This window comes from Pogona vitticeps, chromosome 7 (assembly GCF_051106095.1).
Source record: "Pogona vitticeps strain Pit_001003342236 chromosome 7, PviZW2.1, whole genome shotgun sequence".
NCBI lineage: Eukaryota > Metazoa > Chordata > Lepidosauria > Squamata > Agamidae > Pogona > Pogona vitticeps.
Window position 1 is genome coordinate 11,308,861 of NC_135789.1, and position 21,108 is coordinate 11,329,968.

The following is a 21,108-nucleotide window of genomic DNA, read 5'->3' on the forward strand; positions in this document are numbered from 1 at the left end:
AAACTCAGATCATGAACAGAGTCATAACTACAGTACTGCAGTTTAACTGCCTCATGGGGCTCCTTAGTGTAGTATTGGCATAAATTCTGGAAAGAGTCGTGCTCCTTCATCAGCCATGGCAAAATGGGGTGGACCTGTGCCCCATCTGGAAGATCGCTTTTGTCTTCCAGCTTCTGGGAGTACAGTTCTCACAAGGGGTATTGCCTAGTATCTGTGACGTCACTGTAGCAACCATCAACGGGACTGTCTGGAATATGATGCTGCTGCTATATCACAGGCAACTCGGTATCGATGGCCAAACTGATCCTTTTGACGGAACCCCAACCACCTCTTTGAACGGTGCGGGAAAGGATTTGAAAAGTCCATTTGGATTTCAGCAATACAGTCGCAACTCACTGCAAAGAACATCGCCATTGATGATCAGGTATCTGTAGTGATCAATGTATGGGTGGCACTTCCGCTGGTGCAAGCGCTCGTAGCAGCAGTCGTGGTTGAAACAGCACCTTGAGGAAGACAAAACATATCTGTCTAAAGGAAGAGCTACGCAAAAGCAAAGGAGAAGCATTCTGCCTGGCCTGGCCTGATAAGAACAAGCTAGCAGATTGATGCCTAGCCATTATCCTTCTAAGCTTATACATATTATCTCATGGTACAATATTATAGACCAATGGCCTTTATAAAACCTCAAGAACATGGTCAGACAGCCTGAATAATCTACAACCATCGGATCCTGGCCGCAAAAGCCTTCGAGAATACAGTGGACCCTTGACTTACAGACGGCTTGACTTACAGACTTTTTGAGTTACAGACTTCTCTGGCCGCAAAATTTAGGTTTGACTTGCAGACTGAGATTTGACTTACAGACCAGAAAAAAAACCAAAATGGAACAAAAACAGCCTGTTACGGGATTAATCGGTTTTCAATGCACTGTAGGTCAATGGAGACTTGACTTACAGACTTTTTGACTTGAGAACCGCCTTCCAATACGGATTAAGTTCTCAAGTCAAGACCCCACTGTACATCGAGCCTTTATAAAACTTCCTGTTAATTTGCTGTTAACTTCTGTTAACCTGCTTTCCTAGGAACGAATCAAGCGGTGGAGTTGAAAAGGATGTGATGCAAGATTGTTGTGATAGTTACTCATTCTTGCCACGGAGGCACAACCCCTGTGGGAATTGACAGAACTTGGAAAAGTTACTTTTAAAAAAACTAAGAGCCCCACCGGCTGATATTTTCTTTATTTTCAACTCTATTTATGTGTGTGTCAGGGCTGGCTTAAAAAAAAACCCAAAGAGGGTAGAGGAGGGAGGTGAGTTCCAATCAGGGCCACATAGACTTACCAGAGTATAAAACAGTCTGAAACTGCATTACAGGTATTTGTATTTTAACCTTCAAGTGACTCTAAAGGCCTTTTTGAGTGCCATTTGAATCGATGTGATTTCATCCTAGGACTGATCAGGGAACAGGAATGCTCTTTGGTCATGCAGAGTTCCCAGATCCTTATGTGAACCACATGGGCTCCAGATATTTCAAGAGAGAGCCACGGGCCTTAAAGCAGAATAAGGCAAGCGGAACTTGATTGGGTGGCCCTAGACTCTCTACCTGCAGCCTCAAGGACCTATCTCTGAATAAGACCATCTGTCTACATGATCTTTCATGGAGTTTGGATTTTTAAAACTTCTAGGAGTTTTATTTTTTTAAAAAACCATTGCAGGCGTCCCTTATCCGCAGAATCGGTATCCGCAGATTCAAAACTATTAAAAAGAGCTAACCACTAGAGGGAGCCAAAGACCATGTGTATAATATTTGCTATTCTAATACAGTGGTGCCTCGCAAGGCGATTGCCTCGCGGGACGATTAATCCACAAGACAATTGGTTTTTGCGATCACTGTGGCTCTTTGCAAGATGATGTTTTCTATGGACAATTTTCACGACGTTTTTCCCCCATTGGAGCATATTAAATAGATTTCAATGCATTCCAATGGGAAACTGCATTTTGCAAGACAATGTTTTCTATGGACGATTTTCGCAAGATGATTTTTTTCCCATTGGAACGCTTTAATTAGATTTCAATGCATTCCAATGGGGAACCGTGTTTCGCAAGACAATGTTTTCACAAGACGTTTTTCGTGGAACGAATTAACATCATCTTGCGAGGCACCACTGTAGTGTTTGCTATACGTAATCTGTGGTTTTCAGCATCAGTGGGTTGGGGGGGGCAATTTCGGAGACACTAGAAATGGGAATCATGGGTGCTGTAGAAGGGAAGAACAGGACTCCCCATGACTAAGCTCCCCACCACACTTACATATCTGTCCTGTCCCTCGGCTTCCCTCGCCCGCCCTTTCCGCAGTAGCAGCCGTATCCGTTGTAATAGATGAGAGCGTTTCTCTTGGTGATCCTTTCGATCATCACCTTGAAATTGAGGAGGCTGCTGCTGATGGCGCAGAAAACTCCAAAAGCAAAAGCAGAGGTGGGGGGGAAAATTACTTTTCGGGCCTCCCACAGGGTCCTAGAACCAGCGTGGCCCCTTTTTATATGATCGCAGGCCAGAATCCTGTTGAGAAATGTAGATCCCGGGTCTGCAGTGAACCGCCTAGGAGATTACCCCATTGAAGGCTTATGGGAGGAGGGATCCTGCTTGTGTGAGGGGTCACTAGATCCTGCCCACCCCTTGCACAATTGCCAGGGAAGAAGGAATGGCCCACAGAACCAAAGGCTTCCTCTGCAATAGGATGCTAGCTATGAACTTTGACGACATTTGGAAAAGTGGGCCACAACTGTCAGAATCCCACAGCAAACCGATCTTGGGGTTAAAACTAGGTATATATACAGATGGACTCTCTTATTTTTAACACTTACCGCTTGCCCCCAGGATAAGAGCCAGGAGAAATTCCCTCATATCTAGGATAAACCTGAAAAGGGGGGAAAGGAAGCCAAGTGACACATGATTAAGTTCTTTTTTAGAAAAGGAAAAACCTCAGCTCTGTGGAACTATCTTTGTGTTTTACTGAAATACTGCAGGTATTAAAAGTCAATTAAAAACATGGCTGTACATTCAGGCCTTCCCTCCAGCTAATACCTGATTTTTCTGTTTATTCTCCCTTTATTTATTTTCTATTCTATCTTTGTATTGTATTTGTTATAGTATGATTTATGTAATATTTTGTATTATTTTATTGTTTATATTATATTGGAAGCCGCCTAGAGTGGCCTTATAGGCCAGATGGGCGGGGTATAAATAAAATAAAATAAAATAAAATAAATAAATAAACTGCCTGGGGTCCTTTGAAGGAGAAAGGCAAACAAACCAACAAAAGATGAAAGCCAGGATGTAAGATACATATTTTTGAAAAGTGACTAGTTACAGTTACAGATAAGTTATTTACTTTGTATATAGCGATAGTGTTGGTTGGTATTCATATGAACACGGCAAGCTGCTAGCTTAGGGTATAAAACACAGCTATACAGCGATGTTGTGAGGGATTGGCCGGACGGCTGAGTCTGGAGTTCGAGTCCTCTCCCCTCCCTGTGCCTCTCAGGAGAATAGCCAGCCTGGGTGGCCTTGGGCAAAGTGACACAGCCCAAGAATAACCCCGGAAGAAAGGGAAGGGGAGGACCACTCCTTTGACGGGCAGCAGGAGACATGAAACTCCCTCCTTGAGACCCGTGGGGGAGTCGCTCACAGGATCGGCCTCTCCTACCTTGCAGGGCTGGTGTTGTATGAATGAAGTGGGAGGAAGAAGAATCAGAGTCATGGAGTCAGAACGGGTCTCGAAGGCCATCGGGTCCAACCCCCTGCTCAAGGCAGGAACACAAATCAAAGCAGATCGGACGGACAGTGGGCCCATATTTCTCTTGAAGGCCTCCAGCCTTGAAGCACTTGCCCCCCCTCCCCCTGAGGTCATTGTTTCTGTTGTTGTACTGCTCTAACAGTTAAGAGGTTTTTCTTGATATTCAGCCTGAATCTGGCTTCTGTCATTATGTGTCCTGTACTCTGGGAGGAATGAATACAGATCCTAGCCCTCCCTCTGTCGGGTAGCCTTTCAAGTCTTTGAAAAGTGCCCTCCTATCTCCCCTCAAAGTCTTATTTTCTCAAGGCTAAACGTGCCCAGCTCTTTCCATCTTTCCTCATAAGGCTTGGTTTCCAGCCCCTCTGATCCTCCTTGTGGCTCTCTTCTGAACTTGCTCCAATTGGTCAGCATCCTTTTTGAAGTGTGGTGTCCAGAACTGGACACAAGACTCAAGGTGAGGCCTAACCCGTGCCAAAGAGAGGGGAACAAGCACCTCACAGGATATGGAAGCTATGATTCTGTCAATACACCCTAAAATAGCATTGGCCTTTTCTGCAGCCACATCACACCACTGGCTCATATTCAGCTTTTGATCTACAACAATTCCAAGATCCTTCTCGCTTGTAGTATTACTGAGCCAAGTATCCCCAATCTTGTAACTGTGCATTTGGTTCCCCCCCCCCAAGCCAGGTGTAGAACTTTGCACTTATCCCTCGTTAAATTTAATTCCATCCTGTTATTTCCAGCCCAGTGCTCAAGCCTATCAAGATCTTTTTGAATTTTGTTCCCGTCTCCCAAGGCATTAGATTTTCAGTCTTTCCTCCTAGGGCTTGCTTCCCAGTCCCACCATCATCCTGGTCAGGTCATGCCAGCTTGAGTTGAGTGAAGTCTAATTAGTGAATACATGACGTGGCATTCAGGAGACATGCCATTTCATCCATTTCCAGGACCTGAACCTAAAAGGCAAATCTGATGCACCCCAAGAGCAGCTGTAGAGCTTAGAAGAGTTACTTTTTTTTTTTGGACCACATCTCTCAGGATCCCCTACCACGGCATGCGGGTCAGGAAATTTAGGAAGCTGTAATCTCAAAGTAACTTTTAAAAGCTCTGGGGCCCTCAGATACATTTGCACAAGAAGAGGCGTCCCTCTCTGCTTTTCTTGCTCGGAACACGAACGCCGAAGGGCACCCACGGACCCATGTTCCCCGATGGGTGGGGTGGGCCACCCTGGCTCGTCAACTTCCCACAGCTTCTGGGCCAGTGGGAAGAGGCATCTGAGCAGTCCGGTCGCCCGCAGGAGCCGTGGCGCACACAGTCAAAGAGAAAAAGGTTGGTATTAAGAGACCCAGGCATCGCTCACCGCTCTGCATGAGAGAGTTCAGCTTCCAATGGAATCTAACTCAATTGTGATGCTCAGCACCGTGGTGCCTGTGGAACAGGAAAGGCGAGAAGAGGCCGAGAAGAGAAGGGCAGGATGGACTCCCTGTTCTTTTTTGGGGGTTGCACCCTGAAAGGTTGGGGTTCAGAGTTGAAAAAAAATAATATTTGCAAACTTTGATGTCCAGGGAGATTGGAAATGGGGAGTAGTTAAAAGCCCCCTGAAACTGTGCACAAAATCCTAACTCTAGTAATGTAAGGGGTTTTCCCCACCACCACCCTGCTAGGGGCTGCAGAAGTTCGAAGGGGTGCCAAGGAATTCTGGGAAATATAATGCCAAAAAAAGAGAGAGAGAGTAATTTTTCCAAGCTCAGTGTTCTCTCCGGAAAGGAGACAGGTTAAATAAAATAGTGAGATTTCACTGAACACATGGCTGTATCTTTACGGAAGATGGGGATCAACCTGTGGCTATCTGGATGGGGTTGGACTACAACCCTCATCAGTTCTAGCCAGCAAGCTGAAAGATAGAGGCTGATGGGCATTGTGATCCACAAATTGCCCCCCTTTAAATTGCTTTAAAGGTATCTTCCTTGACGTGGAAAGCTGGGTTAGAATCAGATGAAGGAGCAGTTAAGACCTGGTGGAAGAAAGGCAAATCGTTTAAGAGAGGGAGATGATGCTATCGCACCCGCAGAATAGGAAATGACTTAGAATGGGTCCCAATGAAGGCGAAAGAAGAAAGTGCAAAGGCAGGATTGCAGTTGAATATTAAGCGAGAGAAATTGTATTTACAGAATTCCATGACTTCAATGTTGACAGTGAAGACACTGAACTTGTTATTTAGGCCTGGGTGCAGTCATCCATCCAAATGGACTGAATGCCAAGAAATCAGAAAAAGACTGAGACACAGAAGAGCAGCTGTGAAGGAATGAGAAAAGACCACCAAATCTAAAGAGGTGTTGCCAGAGATCAAGGCCAAGATCCTTCTATGATGTTTCTGATTTCTATATATGGATGTGAAAGCTGGGCAAAAAAGAATTGATTCATTCCAACTTTGTTATTGGAGATCAACTTTCTGGTTATTATGGACCACCAGAAAGACAAATAAGATCAAATCAGGCTTGAACTGTTCATAACAGCAGATGTGACTAAAAAAAAAGAAAAGACTCACTGGAAAGAACAATAATGCTAGGAGAAAGTGGGAGGCAGTAGGAAAAGAGGAGGCCCACCTAGGAGATGACTCAGGAAAAGAAACCATGGTCTTGAGTTTGCAAAATCTGAGCAGGGTTATTAATTAAGGGAAGAGGTGAAATCCCCCCTTTTCTCCTATAATTTCTTTTTTGTTTTCCAACTAGAGAAACAGACGCGAGAAAGAAGAGAAACAAAACGGAGATGGTGTCAAAAGGAACCTGCAAGTTCCTCTAGAAGAAAAAGAAGCGACCCATCTTCACTTTTCAGACATCTATGAGTCAATTGAACGCGTCGCTGAGGTGGCCGGAAATGGGAGCTTGTGCCCCTCTAGCCCCCCCACTCCAGCTCCATGGTGGACCCCTCCCTACTTTCTTCTGGACGTCATCGAACGTCGTTGGATGCGGTGGGCGTGGCTTTTTCCGGAAGTGGAGTGGAGGAGACCACCGAGAGCGGCGAAGGAGGTCGTTTCTCCGCCTGAGGCCGGATGTGGTTGGTGGTACCGTTGCCATGGGAACAAGGGGATCGGGGAGCCTTGGGGGCGGGCTTCCGGAGGAGGGGGCGGCCGCTTGCTATGGAGAAAGGGGGCCGGAGGTGACTTGGGGAGCCGAGAAATGGGGGGGGGTTGCTATGCCTTTGCGGGAGTATTATGGGATAGTTATTATGGGATGTCGCCCTGGTGCGGTACTAGCCCGGACTTGGAAAAGTGGCCTTCCTGGCTGGTGCATGATGGGAGTTGTAGTCTGGGATAGGTAACGCCTCCCAACCTGTCTATCATATGTAGGCCGCCTTTCTCCTGGCTTGGGTGGGAAGTCGGGGGGGGGGGGAGGAGGAGAGAGACACAAAGTGACCCTGACAGCAGAAGAAATTACGGAAAACACACATTTTTATAATTTTTTTTAAATCAGTAAAAGTGCAATAGTAATTAAAAGCCCATTAGTTAATTACAGACTTTATTTTTAATTCTATTTTTATTTTTATTTATCTAAAACATATGCATAAACATAAAATACACAAATCAAAATACAATGTAACTGTGTTCCCCACCACCGTACACTTAGAAAAACAAAAAATTCAGCATTAAGGTATTACTATTATTCGATGTCCTATAGTTTTGCTATTATTTTTATTTTTATTGTTATTATCATCATCATTATTATTAATATTATTATTACTGTGATACTGAAACTGATGGGTTCAGAGGAAGCAAAAGGAGAGGCCCTGAGAGTTTCTTTCTACCATTGATTTTTAAAGAGCTGAAAGACTAGAGTGACTTACAAACGGAAATTTTTAACCGGCCTGTTTTGACTGTCGCCTTCTTCAGTTGCGCTGGCTAGAAGTTTGTTGATTTTTTTATTTTGCTTTTACCTGAGCCACTGAAGAAGGCGGGAGCAGAGACGTGTGGCTTGAATAGGCACATCCCTCTTGCAAGGGCATCGAGGCGGCCAGGAGCACCTCTGCACGATGGAAACTTAATGCGCCAGCAATGATGTCCGCCTCTGGAGAGATTTGGTCTGGCCCCGGTCATGCAGGCCCTTCCGGCTGGATTACTGCAAGGCGCTCTGTGTGGGGCTGCCGATGGGAAGGGCCAGGAGACTTCAATGGGTCCAAAAGGGTGCAGCCAGATGGCTAACCAGGGCTGGTCGCAGGGATCACATAAGTTAAAGCCAGACTTCCCTGGTGTGGAGTCTCAAATGTCACATTGGCCATTGAATCTGTTGGCTGAAAGTGGCTGATCAGCTTCTTTATATTATCTAACCCTCTTTAACCAACTCCTCTGCCTTTCTTGGCCCGGCTTCCCCTCCCGGGAAGCACCAAGCCACAAACTCATATGTAACTGTTTCACAAGAACGAAAAGTGAAAGAACCGAACTTTCCAGAAATGAAAAGGAGGAAAGAGCTGTTAGCTAGGCAGTGATTCATTCTCAGTCAGGCTGGAAACCCTGAAACAAGTGCCTGCGTTCAGCTGGTAGGTGTCTGTCTGTCTGAGCATTTAATTCATTTTTGCTTGGTACAAGTGCAATGAGAGTTATGTTTTTTAAAAAGGGAGAGGAATGTAGTTTCTGAATTAAATTGTTTAAACTTTTGTATTTGAATTCAGAGTCACTAGCCCGTATTGAGCTTCACCCCAATTGCTGTCATCTAGTAATACAGAATTGGGCTGCCCCAGCATTATGTAGGCAATGATTTCCATGGAGAAAGCCCTTTCTCTTCTTGGGGGAGAGCAGGATCTGTGCGAGGAAAACCATTCTGTGCGACCACACTGTTCAGTGGAAGCTCAACCAGCTACTAGCTGTTGACCCAAACTTTCCCCCCAACCTGACTGAAAAGCAGCCTTGACATGCCCAGTTCAGCCACGTCACACTTGTGTTTAAAAAAAGCATTTTATCTGAAATTTGTCCTAGTCTTTGAAAGCGATGGGTAGATTCCTCAAGACTGTTGCAAATGCACTTGAAATGAATCTGGACACGAAGAAGCTGCTTGGAGGGCGGAAGGATTGTGTTCCACTCGGCAAGGGTGAGCAAACCCTGTGGGTCCTGCGCAGATCCTCATCTTTTGTGGGCTGTGCCACTTTTAAATTTTTTTTTCTCCAGTGTTTTTTCAAATGTGGAAACGCCGGGATGTTGGCTTCTCCTTTTTGTAAAAAAGTAAAGAAAACCTTCCCATTCTCATCTGCATCCAGGAGCTTTGTTGTGGTATAGAAATGGCATTACTTGAAAGGAAGTCATACAGAGGAGGGACAGGATCTGTTCTTGATTATCCCAGAGTGCAGGACACGTCATAATCGGCTGAAGCCGCAGGAAGCCAGGTTTAGGCTGAATGTTAGGAAAAACGTCTTGACTGTTAGAACAGTATGACAACGGAACCCATGACCTCGGGAGGTGGTGAGTGCTCCAATGCCGGAGGCCTTCAAGAGAAAACTGGGCCACCCTCTGTCAGATCTGCTTTGATTGGAATTCCTGTCTTGAGCAGGGGTTGGACTTGATGACCTTACAGGCCCCTTCAACTCAGTGTGATTCTGTTGTGGCTATGCCATGCTTAGGCATGACTGAAAGGCTTGTTATTCAGCCAACGTTGGAAACGGTTAAAGTTTCTCGTCCGATTAATCTAGATCCATTCTGTTTTTCCCTTCCAGAGATACACATCAGGATCAGACTGTAACGATGGATGCTGCCGGGCGCCCTTCCACGGGCCAAGTCATCCTCCTGGCTACCAGCTCGGCAGTTACGGCCATCCTGTACGCCATTTACAGGCACAAGTCAAAAGTGGCTCACAGCCTGAAGGTCCGTGGCTCCTTATTACTTTAGCTAGTTGCCCTTTGGTTCGCTGACGTTTCCAATCACTGGGCATTTGGAAGGGATGAATAAAGTCCCAATTAAAAGTAGCAATACAGGAGCTTTTCCACTGTGCCTTGTCTGTTTTCCCACACAGGGGGACAGCCATCTCTAGAGGTCCACCCTTGGAGGGACATGTCTGATCTTGAACCCCCAGCATGAGTTTGAGTAAAAAGACCCCTTATGCTCTCTATGTGGCTGAAACATATATTAAAAAAAACACAGGAGGGGCGTAGGCTCCCTTCAGAGCATGACAAAGGGCTCCAGCACTTATTTAAATAAAGCAAAAAATACGAAAATAAAATCAGAGCCTGCTGGGGCTTACTAGGTACCCCTGCCCTGCCCCCAGATCCAAGTGGGGTCCTTTGGCAGCTAACACGAGTGACGGGTGGGGCTTCCTGCTGCTCCAGCAGCCCTCAGCGGCCCTCGAAAACCTGATCCGGAGGGTTCCCCATGCCCAGCCCTCCACCTCAGCTTTTTAGCTTGTGTTGATGGTGGTTGGGACCGAAGGAAGTAGGAGAGGAGACCACCGATTTTGGCAGGAACAGTCAAATCAGGAGGAAGAAGTCCATTACGAGATCCCGGCAGCTGAGCCAGTGGCTTACTTTCCTCTCTCACCCCCTTCTCCGACCTGTTGCTAGTTAGCAAGTCCTGATCTTCTGGCGTCTGGCCCTTCCTAGCTGCCTTGCGTAGATGATGTCTGTGGGTTCAGAGCTGGAACCGGTTCTGCAGCAGACGAGCGTCGCGTGGTTGATGAGCTCTCTTGTCCTTTGCCCATGGTGTGGCTGTAGCCAAGCTGCTGATTCGGAGGAGGCTTTTACCAAAAATTCCTCTTTGCTTCCCCCCCCCCCCCGCGACTTTAGGGAGCCAAAAAGGTCACCCTTGACCAGGACTTGAAGACCTTCCTTATGGAAGCACCAGGGAAGTGTGTTCCTTACGCCGTGATAGAAGGTAGGATCCTCGAACCACATGGATGTCTGGGGGGTGGGCACGTCCCTGGTTTGCTTCACCATCCCTGCTTTTCTCTCTCCTCCCCCCCCTCCGGTCACAGTGGGTTAACAACGGCAGGCAACTTGGTCCCATTCCTGTGTTTCAAGCTTTAGCGCTCCGAAGGCTTTGGGATGTAAAGGAGACGTCCAGAACACTTGCCCCCCCCTCCAATGTGGTCCACTCCTGGATTATTATATAAAGTGAACAGGAACATAGAAACAGATGCAGTCTTCTCAAAAAAATGTTATTTTATTTTCTCAGCCGGAAACCCCTCTTCCAAAGTTCGAAACATCTCTTCCGTATCTCCTTGGAGATATGGAAGGACCTAAATAATTTCTAGGCAAATAAAACAACAGGAGCGAGGAACGCTCTGGGCCTGTTAATGGAACGTCGCCTGCTATTCTGGTTGTTTTACAACTTTCCTGGAAGTTGTCTGTGAATAAGGACATGGGAACCAAGAGGTGTCGTGTCTGCAGAAGGAGACTCTGCATCTCCTTTCCCACTTTATTTTCTCAGTTGCTCTTTCTCATAGTTTTCTTTGGTATTTGAGTCACCTGTCTCTGTCTTTGTCATCATCTACTATTGTCTCCATCCTGGTTCTGGAAAAATGGGCGACAGGCCATGAAATGTCCTACCAGATAAAACTTGCTCGTAATCAAGGTGCTGTTAAGATTCTTTTGTTGCCTTTGTTACCTTAGACCAGTGGTTCTTAACCTTGGGTTACTCAGGTGTTTTTGGACTGCAACTTCCAGAAGCCGTCACCACCAGCTGTGCTGGCTGGGGTTTCTGGGAGTTGTAGTTCAAAAATACCTGAGTAACCCAAGGTTAAGAACCACTGCCTTAGACTGAACACAATCCCACCCCCTCCACCTCCATCTTGGAAGGAAAATGGGTTGAAGCTTCCTCTCCACTCTTTGGTAGATGTTACACAGAAATGTGAAACTCAGAAGTAAGAGCCTGTCCAGACTGTGAAATTTGGTACTATCTGGCTCCGGCTGAAAAGGTCCTTTGCTCCAGTGCAATCTATTTTAACAAGCTGAAACCTCTCTCCAAAGAGAGCTAATTTGCCTTTCAATGAATCATCCCCAAAAGAATGCATACCCTAGTCTCATGCCAGAAATGTATGGGCCAGCTCTTAAAGGGCAAAGGATGGATCATTTTAAGTAGAAGCATGATCAGAGGAGTTTTTTTCCCATGCTTTACAGTGCTGTCGGGGGACCCTATATCATAACTATATGCCAGTGTGGGCCGGCTCTCAGAAAAAATGAGTTGGAAGGCATTCCCAGGTTTTACAGGTGCTGTTTGTCCTACATGTGCTTGGAGAAACATCTCTTTGTTGCCAGATAAACCTGTTGGCATTTCTCGCGGCCACAGTCTGTACTTGCATCATCGAGCACGTTCCGATTCTGACGGTTACCTACCTAAAACTATGACAGGGTTGCAGAATAACCAGAAATGTCAATACCTCCTGTTTTTGGTGGTGGTGGTGGGTCTTGGAAATGTATAAAGCATGCCCAAGGTGGTGTGATGCCTTACGAGACTCTCTTGCTCCTCTAGCCATGCCCTTGTGTTATATAAGTATGTTGCGGCAGTGGGGCTGAACGTCGCCATCCGGCCTCCAAGTGGCTTCTGCAGTTTTCCCTTATCCGTGATCTAAGGTGTCTAAAAGGTGTCTAAAGACCAAGAAGCTGCAGCTTAGAACTGGTCTCTGCCTTGCCGCCAGCAGATCCACTGTATGGAATTGGATTGTGTTGGAAAGGGGTCCCCAAGGCCCTCCCCATCCTGGAATTGGCTGCCCCAACTCTTGATTATGACACAAAAAAGTTCTTGAGACTTGGAGGGTTGTTGTGGGCTGTTGCATTCTGGGTTGCGTCATGCTGTCGGGCTGGTTCAAATGTGCGTTTTGATTCTTTTATTTTGCTTGGCTGTCTCAACCTTCTGTACCTGACAGGTGTGGTGCGCTCGGTCAAGGAAACTCTGAGCAGCCAGTTTGTGGAGAACTGCAAAGGGGTGGTCCAGCGGCTGACCCTGCGTGAGCACAAGATGGTGTGGAACAGAACCACCCACCTCTGGTTGGTATAGTGCCCTCCCTCTGGACCGCTTTTAGGCCACGAGGGTTGTTGAATTCATGGGTTTCACAGAGCCAGTAGACTGACAGATTGGAAGACATGGGACACACAAACGCACGCATGCACACACCCCTTAATGGAAGGTTAGGCATGGATCTCCTAGATTCCTGTTTAACAAGAAGTTAAGTTGTATCAGCAACAGCTGGAATTGTGATCCTGGTTTCCTCTCCTACTGCAGGTCTTCATTTACTTTGCATTATCTTTAATGGTTGCTGCTGTAAATAGATGCTGGGCTTGTTTTGTATATATTTTAGGCTGAAGCAGATACCAACACCAAAAATACATCAATTTGTCTTTTGTTTTTCATTTGTTCCTGCTGTACATTTCCTTATTTGAGAGCCCCTGTTAGAACAGACCCATGGAATGAATGGTGAGCCTATACTTGTAGGTCCATTGATTCAGCTGGTCTGCTCTAGGTAGAACTGTTCATTAGAATTGGATCCCTGTGTGTAAAAACTGCCCATTGAAAGTTGACAAAAGCCTGTGTCATAATAAAATGTGTTGAAATTTCACAAATCTCCCTTTAGGACAGGTGTGCCTGTCTGTTTACCTGTGACCTTTCAGATATTATGGCCTCAGTGTGTATGACCAAAGGTGAGAGATCGTGCAGTTCTCCATCCCTCAACATCTGTGTGGCCTCAGTTCACACATGCACACATTTTCAAGTAGTTTTTTTATGTAAGACATTTCTTATCTGCCTTTCTAGACTTCGGACTGAACTTTCCATGCATGGCATAGTGAATTTTTAAAAAGGTCACCCAGTCCGCCTCTGCAGGCTTCCAGTTTCTAACATGGTTTGAAAGGGAAAATCGTGGCGGTTGGCCAGAGGGCCATAGGACAGCGATGGCGATCCTACGGCACATGTACCACAGCTGGCACGCAGCGCCCTCTCTGTTGCTGGATTGCTACCCCTGGCAGCCAAACCTGAGGAGGTGGCTGCAGCCGTGGCACTAGCGCCGAGATGCCAGGATCCGGAGCAGCTGGTGCTGGTGGTGGCAGACCAGCCGAGCTATAGGCAGTGTCAGGGTTGGGCACAACTGGAGGTGGATCCAGAGTGGGGACTGGAGGCACCTCCATGCCTGGGATTCCCCCTTCCGCTTCTGCTGCCACTCACTGCCACCTGCTGGGTTGTTCCTTTAAAAAAAAAACAGTTTGGGCACTCGGGCTCAAAAAGGTTTGCCATCACTTGGCATAGGAGAACAAGGAAATTCCAGCGGTCGTGTTTCACAAAGTATATATGGGGTGGTATGACTCCTACTCCCCCTCCCAGCCTTGGCTTCTGACCTTGGCAGATGCTTTTCCTGCAGGAACGACCATGAGAAAATCATCCACCAGCGGACCAACACGACACCGTTCGATCTGGTGCCCCAGGAAGGCGAGGCCGATCGGGCCGTCCGGGTCGTGCGCCCCCTGGAAGCTGCCGAGCTCAGTTTGGAGACGGTGTACGAAAAGTTCCACCCCTCCGTGCAGTCCTTCACGGACGTAATCGGCCATTACATCAGCGGGGAGCGGCCCAAGGGCCTGCGGGAGACGGAGGAGATGCTGAAGGTGGGGACGGTGCTCACCGGGGTCGGGGAGTTGGTCCTCGACAGCAACCACACCATCAAGCTGCAGCCCCCCAAGGAAGGGATGCGCTACTACCTCAGCGGCCTGGATTTTGACTCCTTGCTTCAGAAGCAAGAGTCGAGCGTGAGGCTCTGGCGGATCCTGACCGTCCTTTTCGGCGTGGCCACCTGCGCTGTGCTTGTCTTCCTCCTGTACAAGCAGTACCGCCGGCACCAGGAGAAGCAGCGCCTGCGGGAGATGCAGGAGACACTGATGGCGGGGGGAGACACGGCCAACCATTGTGTCATCTGCTTGAGCAGCCCCCGGTCTTGCGTGTTTCTGGAGTGTGGACACGTGTGCGCCTGTGACAAGTGCTACCAAGCGCTGCCCAGGCCCCCCCACTGTCCCATGTGCAGGCAAGAAATTGTTCGGGTGGTGCCTTTGTATAACAGCTGAACAATTGGAAACTACCTTCAGACACCGTTGTCGCTGCTCAGGAGTGTTCTTGGGGGGGGGGCTGTTGCTGTCCCGAGAGGCCCCTAGGGTGGGCTGAGTGACTCCTTTGCGCCCAGAGATGTGGCCAAGCTTCACTCACCGAAATCCACAATTTTTTTTATGTCGCTGTGACTTTGGAACAGGATCCTTTGCTCTCGGTTTGGAGAGAAGGACAAAACGAAGCACCTTCTCAACGGCGAATTCGTACCTTCACAGCCGTACGTGTCTGCAACAGACTTTTCTGGGTTTGTTTTGTTTTTCATTTTTGTTTCGCTGTGCAAAAACTAACAGAATCATGGTTTTAGATTCAGCCCTGTGTGTTCTGCCCGGAAAACATTCAGAGATTCCAGTTCTTGACTGAGAAACTCCAAATGAAGTGCCCCAAATAAAGCAATACTCTGGTGTTGTGTATTTTTAGCCCTCTCAATAGACCTGAGTTCAGAGGAGTTTAAAGGTTTTAGGAAGGAGCTGGCCGAAGGCAAGCAACAGGGGCCTTAGAGGAGAGAGGCTGAGGAGGTGGGGTCTCCCCAAAAGGAGCGACAGGGGACTTTAGGCCATCTGGCACCCCATCCCTCTCACCTCCCCTAGACACACACCTTTTCTCCATTCTCCAGTGCTTCTCTTCCCAGAGGTGAAAAACATTCTTATCTCCAATCACTTATCTCCGATCCCTTCTGCCTTTGCTCTGCCTTTAAGCTTTTCAAAAGGTATCCTTTGAGGGAGGGCAGGGGTGCACTGATGCTGGGGCCTTCCACGAACGAATGAATGAAAGTCCTCCCACCCTAGTGGCAAGTAGCCTTTTAATAAATTGGGCTGCAACTAAGGAGCGTTTTCAAGGAGGACTTGAGCATAAGAGGATGTGTCTCCATATACCCTGTTTCCCTGAAAATAAGCCCTAGTATGGTTTTTTTCAGGATGCTCGTCATATAAGCCCTAAGCCCAAGTTCAGTGAAACCCCTGCCCTCCACCCTTGTGCAGCAACCAGAAGAAGAGGACATGACTGTATTTGAATAAACATAGATTGTAGATGAAAAAAACAAGGCATCCCCTGAAAATAAGCCCTAATTTTTTTTTTTTGGAGCAAAAATTAATATAAGACCCTGCCGTATTTTTGGGGAAGCACAGTATGTATGAGTGACTCTGTGATTTGATATGATGCTATCAAGAGTGTGTTCGTGGTGGGACAGCATGGAAACTATGGGGTGACCCCCAACCCTGATGGCCGACAGTCCCCACTGTGCTGGCCCAGAACTACTTCACCCCTTTGGACTAGCCCATCCCAGAGGATGGCAGAGAGAGTTTTATATACCATTGAAGTAGCCATCCTGTCCTTGCGTGAGCCCTATGGTGCAGGGGTTAAACTGCAGTACTTCAGTCAAGACTTTGCTCACCACCTGAGTTCGATCCTGATGGGCTCAGGTAATCGGCTTGAGGCTGACCCGGCCTTCCATCCTTCTGAGGTGGGTAAACTGAGCACCCAGCTCTCAGGGTGCATGTGTTAATGTGCATAGTCTGCATGACTAAATTGTAAATCACCCCGAGAAAGCTTTAAGTGCCATGGGGTAGTACGTATATAAGCGGCACCTTTTGATTTGCTTCATCCTAGATGCCCTTGAGATACCCGTTCAGCTCTCCTGGCGTTTCTGAGCATTCGCCCAAGCAAAACAGTGCCGTTGCAAAAAGCCGAATTGTAGCTGGGATGGGGAAGCCACATTTGCTGAGACTCTCGTTTGTGCAGACGTCAGAAACCTCGACTGGAAGTGAGGAACTCTGCAGGATTTTAAAATTCCCAGTTGAGCCATCTCTTCTGGAGAGGAGAGACCCCAACCCTTTTGGGCTCTCACCGAGGTCACCTGAATGGATGGATGAGAAGGCAGCATTTGGAGAGGATCGTTTCCATTCCTAGCAGCAGAACCTGCTGGATCAAAAGAAAGTGGATCTTTTAAGCACTTTTTCATAAGTTGAAAGCAAGTTATTTTGGTGGAGTACGTTTTGTGCTGCCACGTCTGAATTTCAGCAGGAACTTGGGGGGGGGGCAGAGTAGCAGTGAAGGGGGTGGCAAGGGGTGCGAAACCAGATGGGGACCACATGCCTTGCTAAAAAGAGAGGTGAATCTGCTTCAGCCACTCAGTCATTAGAATCCTAGAGTAATGGACCTGGAAGGGGTCTCTGACACCATCCAGTCCAACCCCCTGCTCAAGGTAGGAATCCAAGTCAAAACAGATCTGACAGGCTTGTCCAGTTTTCTCTGGAAGGCCTCCAGCATTGGGAGCACTCACCACCTCGTCCCGAGGCCATGAGTTCCATTGTTGTACTGCTCTAACAGGATGTTTTTCCTGATTTTCAGCCGAGATCTGGCTTCTCATAGCTTGTGTTCACAGCAGCTGCCATGTACTGTACGTAAAAACATCCATGTAACATCACAATTCCTTATTTTGTGATACTTTTCCCATCTGATCTTCAGAAACATGGGATGAACCAGCAAAGGTGGGCCTAGTTTTGAGGGGTGGTGGGGGTGGTGGAAAGTTGCCATCAAGCTGATGGGGGTGCCCAGGGTTGGCTGTGGCTCAAGCCACCAATCCAGGGCCAGCCGAGAGGGTTGCGCTGTGGTGCTCCTGGCTTTTCCGAGAGGCCGTGCGGGCCTCTAGGTGGCGGTGCCTCCCTGCAAGCTGGTCCCAGCACCCCCCAAATCCAGTGTACACCTTTTTGCCCAGTCCAACCAATCTGTGTTTCTAGCTTCTCTTTCTCCGACCGGCGATGGGGAGGTGCGGCGCGAAAGAGGGGGCAGCTCGGCAAGCGAGAGCTGTCGCTCAGAGCTATTTCTGTCCTGCCGCTCTTTCACTCCCACGGCGTGTGACACTATTGGACCTACGGATCTGCTTCTGCGGAGGAGGGTGTCTTTTCGGCACCCCCCCCCTCCTCTTCCAGCCACCTGCTTGATTCGCAACGTGGTGGTGAAAACCAACCAGGGATGGCAAAAGGCGGAATCTCACATGCGCAGAGGGATGGTTGGTGGGATGGTTCGCATTCCTGTCTTGAAGAAGCGATGGGGGAATGGGTTTACTTTGATGCCATGCCACGTTGGCAGGATCTTGCCATCCTTTCTGTGCCCACTAAGGGTGGAGAATTTCAAGAGGACTAGCAGCATGGCTCTAAAATCCCAGCTGCTGGGGTCAAGACGAGCGGGGAGATGTTAGCCTTGCATCCTTCTGACACTGGTGGTGGCAACGGGTTCCCCTTGGCCTGAAGAGAGGGTTAGATTCTTGACTGGTCCTTGATGGGATCTGGGTTCATGGCTCTTGCTTGCTTCCGGAGACAGGCCGAACATTGATTCATGAGACGTGGTGGCTATTAGGAACTTGCGTGAACACAGATTTAAGAAAGTGCCTGTGACAAACCCAGACCTACTGGGATCTGTCACACAGTTTACACTAAGCTGCCACCAACCATTCCCTTTAAGAAGTCACACAGACCAGGGATGGATTTTTAAACAATAAAAAGAATAAGGTTTATTTTAAATACACACAGGGAAAAATAAACAATCAGGTGAATAGGATAAAGTAACGTGGCTTATTCTCACTCATACAAGCATACAGTTTGGTTCACCCAGAACCCTTAACTTGAAGCACAGACCCTGAACCTATCAGTTCTGGCTAACCAGCAGACACCTGAACCTATCAGGTTGGTACTCTGACACACAGTAGTACCCTGTCTGACACTCAGACTCCCACAACAGCTTCTTCTTCCCAGCTGCTGCTTCGTCACAACCCAGTGTCTCTCAGCATCTCCTTGTCTCACCACACAGGCATCACATATTTATACAGTACAGCCCCTCCTCCTGATGTCCCGCCTTCCACTCCCCATAGGATGGAACTTTCCCTCCAAACCCATGACAGACAGGTAACATCAGTGCTGTATGTAACACCTCCCCTCTTTATAAGTTGTTTTGTAGGGGGAAAGCTAAGGTGCTTTTCACCAAAAAACAACCTGGATAAAACACACAACAACAATTATACATACCATATTATACTTACTTATACTTACACTCTAAGTTAACCATAGCAATTAGGCATTTAAACATTTACCATCTACATTACATCAATTTACCTTTATTCATACAAACCAAGTTCAAAACCAGGTACATTTTACTTTTTGTCATCACTATATACACATAGTCCATGTTTCTTTCGCCGTCTTCATTCTTCAGGTCTTCTTGATAAGGCGTCAGCAACACAGTTCACTGACCCTCGGACCACCTTCACTTCAAAGTCATAGTCCTGTAGGTTTAAAGCCCACCTCATAAGTTTGCTATTGTGGGTTTTCATTGTCTTTAACCATTGCAATGGTGAATGGTCAGTACACAGAATAAAATGTCTTCCCCAGATGTAAGGCTTGGCCTTCTGGATCGCGTAGACTATGGCCAAACACTCCTTCTCCACAGTTGCCAAATGTCTGTCACCTTTTTGAAGTTTCCTACTCAGGTAGGACACTGGATGCTGGTCACCATTCTCATCCTCCTGGCACAGAACTGCTCCTACCCCGCTGTTAGACGCATCGGTGTAGATGATGAACTCCCGGTCGAAGTCTGGAGCCCGCAGGACTGGATAGTTGATTAACGCCTCCTTCAACCTCTGGAACGCCGCCTCACAGTCGCTGGTCCACGGGATGCGGTCATCAGCCCTCTTCCTCGTCAGATCGGTCAGCGGAGCCGCAATCTCGCTAAACCTCGGGATGAACTTTCTGTAGTAGCCCACCAACCCAAGAAATGATTTGACTTTTTTCTTGGTGTTGGGTCTGGGCCAATCACGAACAGCTTCTATTTTGGCCTCCAGGGGTTTTATCACTCCTCCCCCTACCATGTGACCCAAGTATTTTATTTCTGGGCTACCCAGCTGACACTTGCTGGCCTTTACTGTTAGCCCTGCTGCACTTAACCTCTGCAGCACTAACTCCAGGTGTATCAGGTGATCTTCCCAGGTGTTACTGAAGATCCCTATGTCGTCAATGTAGGCCACTGTAAAGTCACTGAGCCCTGCCAAGGTCTGGTCCATCAGCCTTTGGAATGTGGCTGGTGCATTTCTGAGACCAAAGCTCAGGACTCGAAACTCATAGAGACCAAAAGGGCTGCAAAAGGCAGTCTTTTCTTGATCCATGGGATCAATTCTTAATTGCCAATATCCCTTTACCAGGTCCAATGATGAGATGAACCGACAACCCCCTATGGTTTCAATCAGGTTGTCTAGCCTGGGCATTGGGTAGGCATCAGGAGTGGTTACACGGTTTAATTTCCTGTAATCGACACAAAACCTAATGCTCCCATCAGGCTTGTCCACTAGGACTATCGGAGAGGACCAAGGACTAGAAGAGGGGACGATTATGTTCTCCCTCAGCATTTCGTCCAGCTCCTTCCGCACCTTGTCCCTATAGGGTCCCGTTACTCGGTATGGGGATACTGCCTGCGGGGGTGCATCCCCTGTGTGGATCCGATGCATCACTCCCTTCACTATCCCCGGCTTGTTGGAAAACACCTGTTGATATTTACCAAGCAGCATTTTTAGTTCTTGATGCTGGTCTTGGGTGAGTGCAGGACTGATCTTTACCTCCTCTGGGTTGTATTTTACTTCCCCTCTACCCTCCCAGAAGGGTAATTCCGCTTCCTCACTCTCAGCTGCTTTTATCGCGAATAAAACCCTCTGTTCCCCTCTGTAGTAGGGTTTTAGGGCATTCACATGAACCACCCTCCTTGCTTGGTTCTCCTCCTGCTCTATAAGGTAGTTCAGGTCTGACATCTTGGAAATGACCCTATATGGTCCTGCCCATTTGAGCTGCAGTTTATTTTCTCTGCAGGGCCTAAGCCAAAGCACTTCCTCCCCTGGGTCAAAGTGCCTCTCTCTAGCTTTGTGGTCATACCATGTTTTCTGTCTGACCTTCTGAGCTTGCAGGTTTTCTGCTGCCAGCTCTAGATTTCGCTTTAGGTCATTCATCAAGGTGTCTATGTATGTCACAACGTCTTGTGGGTCATCCTGGGTGATCTGCTCCCAATTTTGTTTGATCAAATCAAGGGGCCCTTTCACCCTTCTCCCAAATAAAAGTTCAAATGGACTGAACCCGGTACTGGCTTGTGGCACTGATCGATAAGCAAACAAAAGGGATTGCAGCTTCTGGTCCCAATTGTTTGGATTCTCTGCCAAGTAAGCCCTAATCATGCGCATTAGAGTCCCATTGAACTTCTCAGTTAACCCATTACTTTCCGGA

At 47.7% G+C, this 21,108-nt stretch overlaps 2 protein-coding genes across 9 annotated transcripts in view; one reads left to right on the forward strand and one right to left on the reverse strand.

Moving 5' to 3' along the window:
- Positions 1–6,919, reverse strand: part of LOC110072694 (basic phospholipase A2 PLA-B) — a 10,385-nt gene extending 3,466 nt beyond the window's left edge. Inside the window, exons 1-4 of one of the 2 annotated variants that reach the window (XM_072978756.2) lie at positions 6,732–6,859; positions 2,864–2,916; positions 2,310–2,454; positions 397–503 (exon numbers count right to left, since the gene is read on the reverse strand). In XM_072978756.2, coding sequence (XP_072834857.2) covers positions 397–503; positions 2,310–2,454; positions 2,864–2,916; positions 6,732–6,748 — 322 coding nt within the window. In that variant the 5' untranslated portion in view covers positions 6,749–6,859. Of the gene's footprint in view, positions 1–396; positions 504–2,309; positions 2,455–2,863; positions 2,917–6,731 lie in introns of both variants that reach the window. The other variant, XM_078378924.1, reaches the window with a different exon arrangement.
- On the forward strand, positions 6,734–15,264 carry MUL1 (mitochondrial E3 ubiquitin protein ligase 1). 7 transcript variants are annotated; one of them, XM_072977778.2, is made up of 5 exons: positions 6,734–6,856; positions 9,496–9,643; positions 10,558–10,645; positions 12,636–12,756; positions 14,121–15,264. In XM_072977778.2, the coding sequence occupies exons 2-5, from the start codon at positions 9,524–9,526 to the stop codon at positions 14,812–14,814; spliced, it is 1,023 nt and encodes a 340-aa protein (XP_072833879.2). In that variant the 5' UTR covers positions 6,734–6,856; positions 9,496–9,523; the 3' UTR covers positions 14,815–15,264. The 7 variants fall into 7 exon arrangements, with proteins under 7 accessions (XP_072833879.2, XP_020636794.3, XP_020636793.3 ...); XM_020781135.3 differs by having other exon boundaries at positions 6,742–6,852; XM_020781134.3 differs by having other exon boundaries at positions 6,773–6,859.
- Positions 15,265–21,108: the final 5,844 nt, after the last annotated feature.

What these genes read in the sequence shown, in the direction of transcription:
- MUL1 (XM_078378923.1), top strand. Translation starts at nt 6,991, where the DNA reads ATGCCTTTGCGGGAGTATTATGGGATAGTTATTATGGGATGTCGCCCT. An exon ending in GGAGTTGTAGTCTGGGATAG is followed by an intron (nt 7,113 to 9,495) that starts GTAACGCCTCCC and finishes TTTCCCTTCCAG; the next exon opens with AGATACACATCAGGATCAGA. An exon ending in AAGTGGCTCACAGCCTGAAG is followed by an intron (nt 9,644 to 10,557) that starts GTCCGTGGCTCC and finishes CCGCGACTTTAG; the next exon opens with GGAGCCAAAAAGGTCACCCT.